Source organism: Protobothrops mucrosquamatus, unplaced genomic scaffold (genome assembly GCF_001527695.2).
Source record: "Protobothrops mucrosquamatus isolate PMUCROS unplaced genomic scaffold, P.Mucros_1.0 scaffold4820, whole genome shotgun sequence".
Taxonomy (NCBI): domain Eukaryota; kingdom Metazoa; phylum Chordata; class Lepidosauria; order Squamata; family Viperidae; genus Protobothrops; species Protobothrops mucrosquamatus.
Window position 1 is genome coordinate 21115 of NW_015390708.1, and position 13303 is coordinate 34417.

Here is a 13303-nt window from a genome sequence, read left to right on the forward strand (position 1 = left end):
CCCCCTGCTAACATCTGAGGACACAGAGACGTGTACATATTTGTATGTATACATTCATTTATCATTAGACCCTGGTTCAAACAAGAAAACTAACAGATCTCAAACCGATTCTTCTGCTTTGCAGGCAGCAGTCTTTTTACAGAAGAGCTAGTCAGAGGATTTACTAGTAAGTCAGAATTCAGAACTATACTTATTTACAATATTACTCAAACTGTCAATTTCCAACTGGTAAAACAAAAATTTTGAATTATACTTCCAGGTTAGAGCTCCATTTTTATAAGGGGTTCAAAAACAGTAAAATTTATATCTAAGTGACAGCCCAATTGCTTACCAATTGCTCTATTTCATTATCTTTAAGCTGTATGCCCTCTTCTAGCAACTGGACCAATTTCTTCCAAAGCTGATGAAGTTCAACATTGTCTGCACCTTCTTCTCTTCTTATTTTTATTAGTTTGTGCCAACTTCGTGCCACCTATCAAGAAAATGCCAACAACATCTCAGGTCAGGTCAGCTGCAATTAAAGCAGGTGATTTGAAGTTAAGCAGTATTAGCCTAGTTAGTACTTGAATTAGGGACCATCTGGGAATTCCAGCTGTTGACCAAAACTGTGAAAACTGAAGAAAAAAACTGGAAAAAGGCATTGGCAAATGAGGTCTGTAAAACTGCCAAGAAAATTCCATAGATGTAATCATCTGGACTTTAGAACAAGATTAAGGATAAATACTCTACAAAATACCTCCTGAATAGATTTTAATATCATAATTACTGACTTCTTCTCATGATTCCTCTTTTTAATAGAAAAACTATGCTATTTTGTTTCTAAAATGAAAATAAAAAATTAATGCCTTTCTTCCTTTCTGGGAATAGAAGTGATGTTTTGAGCAACTGAGATACTAGTTGGGATAATGAGTAAGTTATATGAATCAGGAAGCATCAAAATAGGCTAGCTGAAACTACAAAAGAAAATATTTAATGTTGGTAGAAATTATAGTTGAAAATGGATTACCTTTGATTAAATAAACAGAAAAAATATTAGCAATGGCAAAGAAAGCATTACAAGGTAAAAGATTAACAATAAGTATTTGAGGAAAACCACTTTGTAAATTCCACTTCCATTAATACTTGAAAAGCAATACCTCTGCAGCACTGAAACACTCTAGAAGAAACAACCAGCATATTTCAAGGCAACGAAATAATAGAAAATTGACATTGATGGAAGCAATCAAAAGCAAATATAGTGTGGGTTATTCACCAGCTGGCATGCTAATATACCAAGTTCTAAAGAAGGATTTATCATAGGCGTCCTTGCAATATTTATTTCTAAAAAACCTGATTCACCTAATGGCTTCCTCAATGATATCTGAGGACAACTGACCTATAAATCATAAAAATAGTCTGAGACACTACACATCCTCTTCATGACCTGTTTTCTTTGTTACCTTCTGGGAGGAGGCTTCATGTCCCCCCATGAATATTTACAAAGGCCTCATAATTTCAAGGAAACTCAAGGGATACAAAGCAAATGATATTTACAAATATAAAATCAGTTAGCTTTTTCTGTACTTACCCAAAAGCATTTTTTTGTATAAGGGACTGTTTACAATGACCAAAATAAAATTAGTAAAATAGTAACTAACCTGAAGATATTGTTTATCTTTATGATACAGCTCCACAAGCTTTTTACATACTTCACACCATTTCTGTTGATCATTGCTTAAAAAAAAGTAAGATGTATTTAGTGATTATTTAACTTCTTAAAGAAAAAATGCTTAAAGGTAACCATTTTTAAGATAACGTCTTCTGCCTTTTTCAGTCCTATCCTGCTTCTTATCCTTGATTTTTATTTATGAAGGGTACATCTAGCATTCTCCATCTTCCTTTGGGTGGTGTGGTGGCTCAGTGGTTAAGATGCTGGGCTTTTCAGATAGAAAGCCAACAGCCTAGGTTCGAGACCCAAGAACTATGTGATGGGGTGAGCTTCCGTCCTCGCCCCAGCTCCTGCCAACCTAGCAGTTTGAAAGCATTCAAATGAGACTTTGATGAGAATATAACAGTGCTCTGTGACATGCTGGCCACATGACCATGGAAATGTCTTTGGACAGTGCTGGTTCAATGGCCTTGAAACAGAGATGAGCAACACCCCCTATAGTCAACAACAATTAGCAAAGTAAAATCCACAAGGACTCCTTTACTTTTTTTTTTTTTACATCTTCCTTTCTATCATCTTTTCTCCATCTTCCTTTGGGCTTCTGCTATTTTTTTTTTCACCAGTATTGTCCACAACATCTTTTTTAATCTTTGTCTTCCTCAATCTAGTAGACATGGCTTCCCTTCACTGCTCTCTATTTGGTCACCTTTAATTTTACAATTACCTGACCCCTTTATCCCTTTTTCACTTAGCATTGTTTTCTTTCTTCTCCTCAGTCATTAAAAAAGACAACTTAGCATTTACAACACCACTTGGAGGTAGATGAAAGCTTAATACATTGAAGGGGGCTATTTGCTGCCTCTTTCCAAGGTAATTCTCGGGGGGGGGGGAAGGAGAATGGGAAGAGGAAATTTTTTCCTAACTGAAGGAATATACACCTTACTAACAATCCTTAACCATAGCTTTGCTGCTGACATCTATGTTCTTAAAATAATTTTAAAAAGAGAGAGACAGAGACATACAGACCGACAAAAGGGGTGAAATACTCACACCTAAAGAATGTGTGGGTGAAATCTCTTATTTTTTTAAAATATTTTAAATATGACAGAAGGTTGACAGCTGACAAAAATATATATATAACTATTTCTTACTTTTCATAGAGTTCTAGTAGTTTCTCATAAACCTTAATCCAGTCTTCTTTGACATCTGTATGATTCCTTTTTTCATACAAATTTGCCAATCCCTGGGTGAAATTGAAGAATGTCACTTTGGAAGCAAATACTTGATGTGTGATATGTAACTTCAACTTCAATTATCAACTTTTATGGACTATGCCTTCCAACATAATATATTTAATAACAGAAAATGAATTAAAACAATTCATGATGAGAATATATAAAGTTATTCTTTATAAACAAGAGATAATTACAGGTAGTCCTTTGGTTACACTGGTAATTGGGACTGGGACTGCTATTGCTAAGTGACTGCAGTCATAATCGGTGATATCACATGATTACATTATTTAGCAACAGCAATCCTAGGCATTCCTGGTTGCCATGATAACTCAAAGACACACATCATTAAGTAGGAAAAGGAGGAGTTCCATGGAAGGAATGCAGGGGTGTAGGAGTGCATGGGTGCAGTGGGTTGTGGGGGAAACTAAGGGAAAGCTGGAACAGGACATTAAAAAACTGCATGAAGTTGGGGCAGATCTGGGAGGGGTGCTGCAGGCCATAGGAAAAGCAGGAATGACTTACCGGAGCAACTTGTGACATCTCGGATGATTTCCCCATTGATTTGCTTGTGAAAAGCCAGCAGGGAAAATCACAAATGGTGATGATGTGACCGTGGCTACTTGTGACATTGTAATTAGGAGCCAGACACCCAAGTGCCCCAATCATGATTATGTTACCACGCGGGTCATTCCCAGGTGGAAACTTTGATGACTGGTTGTACATCTACTTTTTCAGTGCCATAACTATGAACAGTCACTGAAGGAATGGATGTAAGCCGAGGACCATCTATATAATCTTTTAAGGTACTAACTGCCAACTGTTTCCCAATGATTTGATTTGCAACAGAAATGAAAAACTGTCATTGACCCAAAAGCCAGAGTGCTCCATTCTGGGGCTGAAAATGAAGAATTTATAATGCTGAGTTATACACAGCATCTTAAATAATAACATTATATTGCACATGTGCAAATGAGCTATTAGCCAAGGGGAAAAAAAGGGGAGGGGAAGGCTTCTAATCTTTGAGTTCACCACACTATTATATTTTCTGAAGATCTACAATTTATTCACATAAACAGATATGTTTACATTCATATAAACATGTTTGCATAAAAAATGTGATTAAAGTCATATATACCTGCCATGCCAGCAACTGCCCAGGATCAAGTTCAGCAGCCTTCTTATATGCACCTTGGGCTTGTTCGGGTTGTTCTAATTCAGCAGCCGCCAGGCCAATGAATACCCAAGCATTGTAATTATTTTTTTCTTGTTTCAATACTGCCTATTAAACAGAAATTCAAGTGAAAATATTAAACTATTCTTTTTGCAATTCAGATACACATTTATTAAACGATTTAACAACTTAAAAAGTCTTATTCAGATTCATTGTCTTAGACTGTGTATTGCCTTACCCCCAAAATCCAGAATTTATATAACATCTAAAAGTCTATGGAGATTCTCAGTCATATAGGTTATGGTGGTCCCAAAGGTGCTTTTTCATGAGGCAACTGGACTTTCTTTTTTTCTCTTTGAAGACGTTTTACTTCTCATTCAAGAAGCTTCAGCTGAAGAAGCTTTTTGGATGAGAAGCGAAACGTCTTCAAAGAGAAAAAATAAAGTCCAGTTGCCTCGTGAAAAAGCATCTTTGGGATAACATCTAAAACTATGCAAAAGTCTTGATAGCCAGAAATATGTTCTGGGTGTTCAATTTCGAAGTTTCATTATATATAAAAGTGCTGGTGGAAAAACAGCCTGCCAGTGCCAGTCTCTTAAGACATTACAAACAAACTAACAACCTAGCTCAGTGGTTGGATTCACAAATGATGCTAAACAATACTGTAATGCCATATACTTCCTTGTGGCTTAATATGTTCTGAAGTAGTCTGTAAAGTGATTGTGCCTAATTCAACAAAGTAGATTAAATAAAACTCTGGCTTAATAGGATGAACCAGGAAATTTTATATTAATTATAAAGGGAAAATAAATCCCAAAGGATGGGATAAGAAAGGTATTGTTGCAGAAAAAATAGTATGGCAGCAGATAAAAGAATATACAGCAAAAGAGAAAGAAAAATAATTATACAGGTTTGTTGTAGAATGAAGATACTCCTGAAATGGCATTAAAGATGATTACAGTACTATGAACTTGTTGTAATGTTTTAATGCAGACAACCTTTTGACTATTGATTACCTTGCAATGTTTCAGTGCTTCTTTATACTCCTTATTTCTTATTGCATCTCTGGCACTTTTCAATGCTGCTTTCACTTCCTTGTTTGACATGACTACAGGTAATATTAATTTAAGAAAGTTACTGATACATATGAAGACATCTGATGTATATTTGTAAAATAATACAGTATAGTATTTTACTCAGCAGCATAGCTAGGTAATAATAATGATGATGATGATGATGGTGATGATGATGATAAAGTTGGAAGGGACCTCGGAGGTCATCTAGTCCAACCTCCTGCTCAGGCAGGAAACCCTATACCATCAAGGTCATACTGTTGCATATATAAGAGAATACAACTAAAGAGTATATACAGGACCCATAATCCAGAATAATTGTAGTGATAAAAAATAATGAAACCTTTGTTGCAATAACACAAGCTCTGGCCTTTTGTATTTGCATCCTAATATCAGATGTAACTACAGCAGGTAAATTCCAGAGTTTGCATTGTTACATATGTACTCTGTCATATGTCTCCCCACTTTGGATGCCTATACCTTCCCATTCATCCCTCATTTTGCAGAATTTGTAGAATGCATACGAGCTCTGGAATGTTGGGCTAATATAATTTTCTTTTCTTGGCAACTAAAGAAATTTTGAGTGTTTTTAGTTCAATGAGAGAAATGACAAAATAAACAAAAACATTATTTCATCTGCTTATTTCCCCCCACAACTATGTTGCTTCTTTCTTTTCAGCCCAGCCAAATTAAGCATTTTGAATAAAGCATGTCTTTCACTTTCAGAGATCTCTCAATAGTATACCTTCTCTAGAAGTATTATTCTAATGATCTGCAGAGGGAACCCTTCAGCCAGAGTATTCAAAATATTTTATATTATTTGTTAAAAGCAACCTATAATGTAAACCAGCATAATTACAAGTATGTTAGAGATGTGAAGGGAATTAGGAATTTGTTTGAATCTTGTATGGGCAAACATTTAAACTGCTATCGTCTGAATTTATAATTCTGTTTCCCAACACTTGCTAGTACACATATACTAAGATCATCACTGTAATCAATAGCTATACTTTAAAAATGCCCATAACGACCTTCACAATTACATATACAACAAAACAAATGTCTCTGTCTCGAGTCTTATATAATTAACAGGAAAACAACTACGGGAGGAAAATATAAGGCACGGGTTGAAAAGTACACGGCAAATGCGATGACATGTACCCTACATGCAAAGTTTATAACCAAGAATGAAGATTCAGTATGCTTCTTTAGGGATCTTCCAGACAAAGTTTTCATTGCAGAAATGTCCTGCTTTCCTTGCAATAGGTAGGACAGCTCCACAATAAATGTCTTTATCAGTTAAATACTTTGTGAAGTTTTTTCTGCTTAACAGACTTTTTGGGAAAGAAAAATGATGGGGAAAGCCAGAGTTATAAATGGAAGGCGACGTTGCACCAAATGTTTGGGATGCGAAATGTCACCGTTGCAAAAAAAAAAAAAAAAAAAAAAACCTCCATTGGAACCACCCTAAGACAAGGCCAAAGGCCACGTAGCAAAGGGAGCCGTGGACACATGGAGGAGGGTGGGGGACGCGGCGTTCAGAACTGCGCTGCGAGCCTGATCGTTTCGCTTTCCCCCAACGAAATCGCAAACCGGCTTAAGCGCGAGATTCATCGGGTTTTCTTTGCAAAGAAACCGAAATCGGGCACAATGGCAGAAAAAGCGCGCTCGAGGGCTCAAGACCCTCGCCCGGGGTCGCACAACAGGGACACTCACCAGCAGCCGCTGCGCCCAGGAAAACTACCAGTACCAGCAGCCACCAAGCATCATTTCCTCAAATTCGCAAAAAAACTGCGCAGGCGCGCTGAGTTTTTAATTTTAAAGCTCCCCTCCCTTGTCCCTGACGTCAGAGGGCAAACTGCGCGAGGTTGCCTGGTTCAGTTTTCGCGCAGTGATGGGAGTTGTGGTTCCCTGGCGGAAACGTGTCTAGATTCCACGCAGTTACTCTCATTGTACGGTTTCGAACTTTTCACTTCTAAACTAATTGGGGAGAATAAATTCCCTTTTACTACTGGATGTAATGCACTTTTCATTTTACTGATTTTCTTACCTCTGGATTACTTTGCGAGAAATGCACGCAATCGTTTATGGGGAAAAAAATTATGCTACAAAATTTCACCTGGAAGATTGAGGTTTTTTTTCTACACGAAGCATATATTCTTGCATTGGAGTCTATCATTAGGTGGTGAGGACAGGACATTACTGCACAAGTATTCTGGTTTCCTATTTTTTTATTATAACCTATGCGTAGGTCCTCTCTTCACAGACAATGGTCCGTGGTCTGTAAATTACAAATTACACTGTAATTATAATTTGCGCTGTAATTATCTTCCTTCGTCGCGTTACACTATGGTTCGCCAGAGTACCTCTTTTTTAAAAAAAAAATATTTTCCGGTTTCCCCCGCCTTTCGCACGGTAAAAAGGGATGAGCTTTTTGCACATTCCTAACCTTGAATGGGAAGACAGCTTTAGCGCATTCATTTACCAAAGGGATTGACATTAATAACTAATTTTTCGCAATGTATCATGGGAGTAGTAGTTTTCCATAGTGCAGCTGTTTCCCTTCCCCTCCCCTGGTCTAATAGTGTTATTTGTTGATCACGAGCTTCCCAGGCTCAGTCAATTGAAGATCGTTTGTCCGGCTGTGCGAAGTAAAAATGGGTTCCGAGAAGGAATTCTGAAGGAAGGGGCTGGAGCCTTTGATCTTAAGATGCTTAAAATGGATAAAGGAGGGAGAAAATCCGCCTGCTTTACAAACTATATAATAGTTAGCTTGTGCCTTCTGCTGGTCCGGTTTGTTCTTTGGAGACCTGTAGAGGCAAGGCCTTTGCTCAGTCCTAAAGAGAGCTGTGATACTTGTGAAAAGCCTAATGTTGTGCTGGTGGTGTGCGATTCTTTTGTAAGTATTTTGTTTTCTTTTAAAAGACTATTTAGACAATTTTGTTTTCTATTGACTTTGATTGAAGGGAAAGAAGGAGTGATGACACAAGACTCATATTTTCAGCTACTGCAGGCTCCCCCAGTGTGGTGCCCTCCAGATATTTTGGGAGTGTAATTGCTTTGGCCATAGTAGGATCAGATTAGCGGAAGATGTAATTCCACATCAGGGAGCGCTGTGTTCTGAAGAGTTGGCCTACTGTATGTTTCTTTGGGCTGCTTCACCTTTCTGTCTCTTCCCATTTGAAGCAGACACCTACTGCCCCTTTAGTACTGAATGTGAACGTAGCTAAATTTTATCCAAGTACTTTGAGTATATCCACTATGTAAACTGCAAGCCTATGTAAACTCCAAGTACTTTGAGTATATCCACTATGTAAACTGCAATGGGCAAACTATGTTTGCCCATTGAACCAATGGAATGTACTTCCATTGCATAAAGTTGTATAAAGCTACATCTTTCCAAGATAACTGCCCTCCCAAATGGGATCATACCGGTAGGAATAGTGAGAATGAGGAAACAAGTTGTGCAAACATTCCAAACAGTTTTTTGTGTACACTAGGGGGCCTACCAACACAACTAATAAAATAATAGTTTGGGTGTGAGATATTTTGCAAGTTTTTCTGTGTTTTTAAACAGTAGTGAGAAGGTGATTAGGATTAGAAAAAAAAATAGGCATGGCTATTGGGCTTTTAGCCATGAAGTTGCTAGCAAAAATGACAGTTGCCTGAGCACATGTCAGATTGGTCTCATGGAATCCCACTGAAAGACAAAAGCTTTTAAACACGCCTTGTTTAACCCAAAGGTGCTTTTTCCAAAAGGCAACTGACTTTCTTGGTTTTTTCTTTGAAAACATTTCACTCTGAAACATTTTCAAAAACAAAAAACCAAGAAAATCCAGTTGCCCTTTGGAAAAAGCACCTTTGGGACAACCATGACCTGGATGGTTGAGATTCTCCATAAACACCATGTTTAAACACAATGTAAACTGCAAAATTTTAGAAAAATATAGTGTCTTTCTTAGGCTGAACAAATGAGTGACTGGGTTCATTAAATTATCAGAACGATTAGCCCTTCAGGCTACAAGGAAAGGATATTTCTCAGTTCCAATATCTACAGGAAGTAGGCAGAACAGAAAATATTATCAATTAGAATTCCTTCTGTAATATTATTTTAAGGAACTCTAGCAAGAAATTTAAATTTTTTGACCTGTTAGGGTTAAATGATGGTGTGGTAAAATTATTGTTCCTTTGAGTCAGAATTGGTTTCTGGCAATTGCATGGATCAATCCCTTCAGTTTTCTTGGCAAGATCTCAGAGGTGATTTGCCATCACCTCCTTCCCAGAGCTGAGAGAGTGCATGACCCAAGGTTACCTGACTGGCTATATGCCTAAGGTAGGACTAGAACTCAGAATCTCCCACTTTATACCCTGGTGCCCTAACCCCTAGATAAAGCTGGTTCTCTTTTCTCCCTAAAAACATCTAAAATATCTAATTTTTAACAAAATAAATACAGTACATAAATTGCACATTTTAGCCACTGAGTTGTAATACTCCTTAATCTCCAAATGCATTCCCACATTGTCATTTTTTTCTTTTCTTGCAGGACGGAAGGCTAACATTTTCCCCAAAAAATGAAACTGTAGTTTTGCCTTTTATAAATCTCATGAGGAGACAAGGCAGTCTCTTTCTTAATGCCTACACCAATTCTCCCATTTGCTGTCCATCCCGTGCAGGTAAAATTATACATAAAAAGGCAATATTTGGGTAAATGGCAGAACAAAAATAAAGGACCTACAGAGAAAATATATTCCATCCTTGAGAAAGGAGAGAGATAATATTTTGATGGATTTTCATGCTATAGGAGTTCCTCTGGAGCTTGCACAGTATTGTTCCATAGAAGCGGCAAGAAATTAATCTTCAAAATTCTTGTCTTATGGGCTGCCATCCAAATTGTATCAAGTGAAGAAGACAGTTGTGTAAATGCATTGTTTTATTAATATTTTTTTTAGCCATGTGGAGTGGCCTTTTCACTCACTTAACGGAGTCCTGGAACAACTTCAAGGGCTTAGATCCAAATTATAGAACATGGATGGACCTTATGGAAAAGAAAGGCTACTACACCAAAAAATATGGAAAACTAGATTATACTTCTGGACATCATTCCTTAAGGTGAGTAAAGAATGAAATATATCTCCAGGCTTTTTTGATGAAATCTGGATCGTTTTATTGTTTCTCTTTTAATTGATTAAATGCTTTTCAGTGTTTCTATCTTTCAGCATGAAAAAGTGTCTCATAGTCAAGGGCTACTGTAAAAATTGTTTGAGATATAATTCTTAAGATGAATAACTATTGTGACTAACTATTCCTTTCCACTCCAACCTCATGAAATGATTTCTATTTATAGCTAAAAAAAAATTGAATTAGAGATTTGTTTCCATTAGTGCTGTTGCACTACCAGTAGACGTTCTTCCTTTTAAAAATGTGCTTTATATCTGAAGTATGAAGTGAATGAAGGCAGGTATGTATGAAAATGCCTCTCATATATTTTGTACTAATTCAGCATTGCAGATTTCACATTCCTTAAAGTTGTAATTGGTGTCCAACTTCATACTTTATGTAGTATTTATGTCAAATCTTGTCTGGATTAGTCCTAATAATATAAAAATTAATACAGAGGGATTTTACTATCTGATAGAATCCAGCCTGGTATGTCTGTTTGCTCAGTGGTAGGAATAGTGATATAAATAATGAAAGCATAACATCAACAAACTTTTTTCTAGAGCTGCATGCAGTTCTTGAGAATTTCAGGGAAGTAAAATTAAGTGTTCAAATGTGACTTCTGGTGAGTGCCACGATGATATTGCTCATAACACAACCCTTGGAAAAAAGCTTGACCAAGTCTCATTTCTTAATCACCTTTGAGTCTATTTTTTATTGCTTTGGAAATATTAAGACCCTTCAGCACTACAAGTTTTTATTGCATTCACTGGGGAAGTCTCCTTAGCTCTAGAGAAAGAAGTTTTAAAAACAATTTTAAGGATTTGAAAAAATATTAGTTTTTGGAATAAACAGCAAAATAGTGTATAGAGTTAAAAATGGACTTAGGGTCCAGATTGATTTAGAATAAAAATTTGAAATTAATTTTTAAAAATGTTCCCGTAGTTTTTTGGGTGAGAGGGTTCTTTGGAAAAAAATCAATATAGGAAGGGAGTTTGAAGGCTGGACACTAGAGGGAACTAGAAGAACATAAATATTATAATTAAAGGTGAAGAATAATTAAGCTTGACATTATCAAAGAATGGAGCAAAATACCTTAACAGTGGGTATTTTAAAGGATATCTTTGAACAATGGCCTCAGAAATTAATTTTAATAATATCTGATACCATAGAAGTGGTTAGTGATGTCACAGAGGAACAAGCTATATAATAAAACTGAAATTGTTGCAAAAGTATTTAAATATGACAAATTACAAGAATGATATGGAGAAAAATGATATACTAGATATACAAATGAAACTGGATGATGTCTTAATATTTAAAAGGGACATAAAGTAACCAACAAAAAGAGTGATTTGGATAACCTTTTCTTATTGGATGTACGAAAGAGCTATTAAGTTCTTGAAGGATTATTTGAGAGGGAACAAAAATAATGAAATTAAGTTCTAAGAAATTATTTGAAGTCATTAAAAATCGAGATTGGAAAAGAATATAGAGTTGGCTTATTTGATCAAGATTACAACAGATTTGTAGTTATTTCTGGTAACTCTTAATGGACATTTGCTGATAAGAAATGAATGACAAGGCTTTTAGATTGTTTATAGTTAAGCAATGAGATAGGCAAAGGAGAGATTTTTGTTGCATTTTGAGAAATAGACAACTTACTAAAATTATTTATGCTTGTAATAAAGAGGGAAGTTACTTTTTATATAATCTCTTTTTAATTAATTTTTTATTTTCTACACTTTTTGTTTTCTTAGTTTGGTAGTTTGTAAATACATGTTTAAAAGATGTATGGGACAAAGCCTATAAAATGCTTAATATTTTTCATTTTTTAAAAAATGATTATGTGGATATTCTCAAAATGGATTTAGAATTACTTAATTAATAAAGCTGCTATTCAAATCATCTGTCTACACTCACTTAGCCCTGCCCCAACCTACGTTAAGGATATTAGGGAGAGTGACTAATGGTTGTTTTTTCTATAGGTAGAGGCTATCAGATCGAAACAAAACCAGAGGAATACACCAATCTTTTCCCTTAACTTGTCCTACTGTAAAGCTGTAGGGCCTTGGATTTTGTGTATCCTTTGTGTAACCTGCCTGTTGTTTTGATTGCTTTGTAAGCAACCGTTTCATTTTGAAATCAAGCAGAATAAAAATAAATATAGGAAAATGTCTTTCTTTTCCAGAAAGGATAACTCCAAATAATGTTTTAAAGCAGGGGTGTCAAACTTGCAACGTCACGTGACGTGTTGCGACATATTGCAACTTTTTTTCCATTGCCGGCAATGGGGTGGGCACGATTTTGGCATGATGCATCCGGCCCGTGGGCCGGCAGTTTGACACCCCCGTTTTAAAGTAATATAACAACCAATCAAGCAAACCCTTTTATTTAGGAATTCTGTGGGAAGCTGCCCCTAGGGAAGCTGGCAGAAATCTTTCTAAATAGTCTGGTTTGCATGATGTGATGAAATACAATAGATAACTTTTTAGCAGAAATTTAGGTCACATGACTTTTGTGGTAGCTAGAAAACTATCATGAAGTAGAGATTATTCAGTTTTTGATTAAAAAAAACAGAATAGGGATAATCTTACAGTTTACTATGGGGCAGTTGCTTAGCCCTTTGGGGGGGCATGGGAAATTTACATATATGGATACAGGATGAAACAAAGTTTGGGAGCAGAAAGGAATCTGCTTCAGAAACTGCTTTTGTTTTGCAGTCACTTTTTTAGTTTCTTGTTTCCGTGGAAACTAATAGTTGCTTAAATCTCTGTTGGCCACTAGTCAGGTTTGGATGATATTTGAAGGCTGAACTTGATCATCCTTGTTGTCCCTTCTAGTTCTGTGATTCTGTGAACCACAGCTGGCCTCAGGCTCATACGTTCTTACCTTTGCTTTCTGCTTCTGTAGCTGCTGTGAAAGAAATAGGAATGTAGAAATTTTAGAAAAAGTGTAGTTTGGTTATATATACATGTACTGTGCAGCCTAACCTGTTTAACTGCAGCAATAGTTAAT

At 36.3% G+C, this 13303-nt stretch overlaps 2 protein-coding genes across 2 annotated transcripts in view; one reads left to right on the top strand and one right to left on the bottom strand.

Annotated features, from left to right (window-relative positions):
* Positions 1-5736, bottom strand: part of LOC107299359 (tetratricopeptide repeat protein 37) — a gene marked incomplete at its 3' end in the record, with an annotated part of 26844 nt that extends 21108 nt beyond the window's left edge. Inside the window, exons 1-6 of the mRNA XM_015828725.1 lie at positions 5071-5736; positions 4019-4162; positions 2800-2891; positions 1638-1713; positions 332-472; positions 207-225 (exon numbers count right to left, since the gene is read on the bottom strand). Coding sequence (XP_015684211.1) covers positions 207-225; positions 332-472; positions 1638-1713; positions 2800-2891; positions 4019-4162; positions 5071-5160 — 562 coding nt within the window. The remainder of the gene's footprint in view (positions 1-206; positions 226-331; positions 473-1637; positions 1714-2799; positions 2892-4018; positions 4163-5070) is intronic.
* A 1973-nt stretch (positions 5737-7709) lies between these two features.
* On the top strand, positions 7710-10261 carry LOC107299360 (arylsulfatase K-like). Its single transcript, XM_015828726.1, has 3 exons — positions 7710-8026; positions 9672-9801; positions 10078-10261. The coding sequence occupies exons 1-3, from the start codon at positions 7838-7840 to the stop codon at positions 10239-10241; spliced, it is 483 nt and encodes a 160-aa protein (XP_015684212.1). The 5' UTR covers positions 7710-7837; the 3' UTR covers positions 10242-10261.
* Positions 10262-13303: the final 3042 nt, after the last annotated feature.

Coding starts and splice junctions, on each gene's coding strand:
- LOC107299360 (XM_015828726.1), top strand. CDS start 7,838: ATGCTTAAAATGGATAAAGGAGGGAGAAAATCCGCCTGCTTTACAAAC. Junction 8,027..9,671: donor TGGTGGTGTGCGATTCTTTT/GTAAGTATTTTG, acceptor CTTTTCTTGCAG/GACGGAAGGCTAACATTTTC. Junction 9,802..10,077: donor TTGCTGTCCATCCCGTGCAG/GTAAAATTATAC, acceptor TATTTTTTTTAG/CCATGTGGAGTGGCCTTTTC.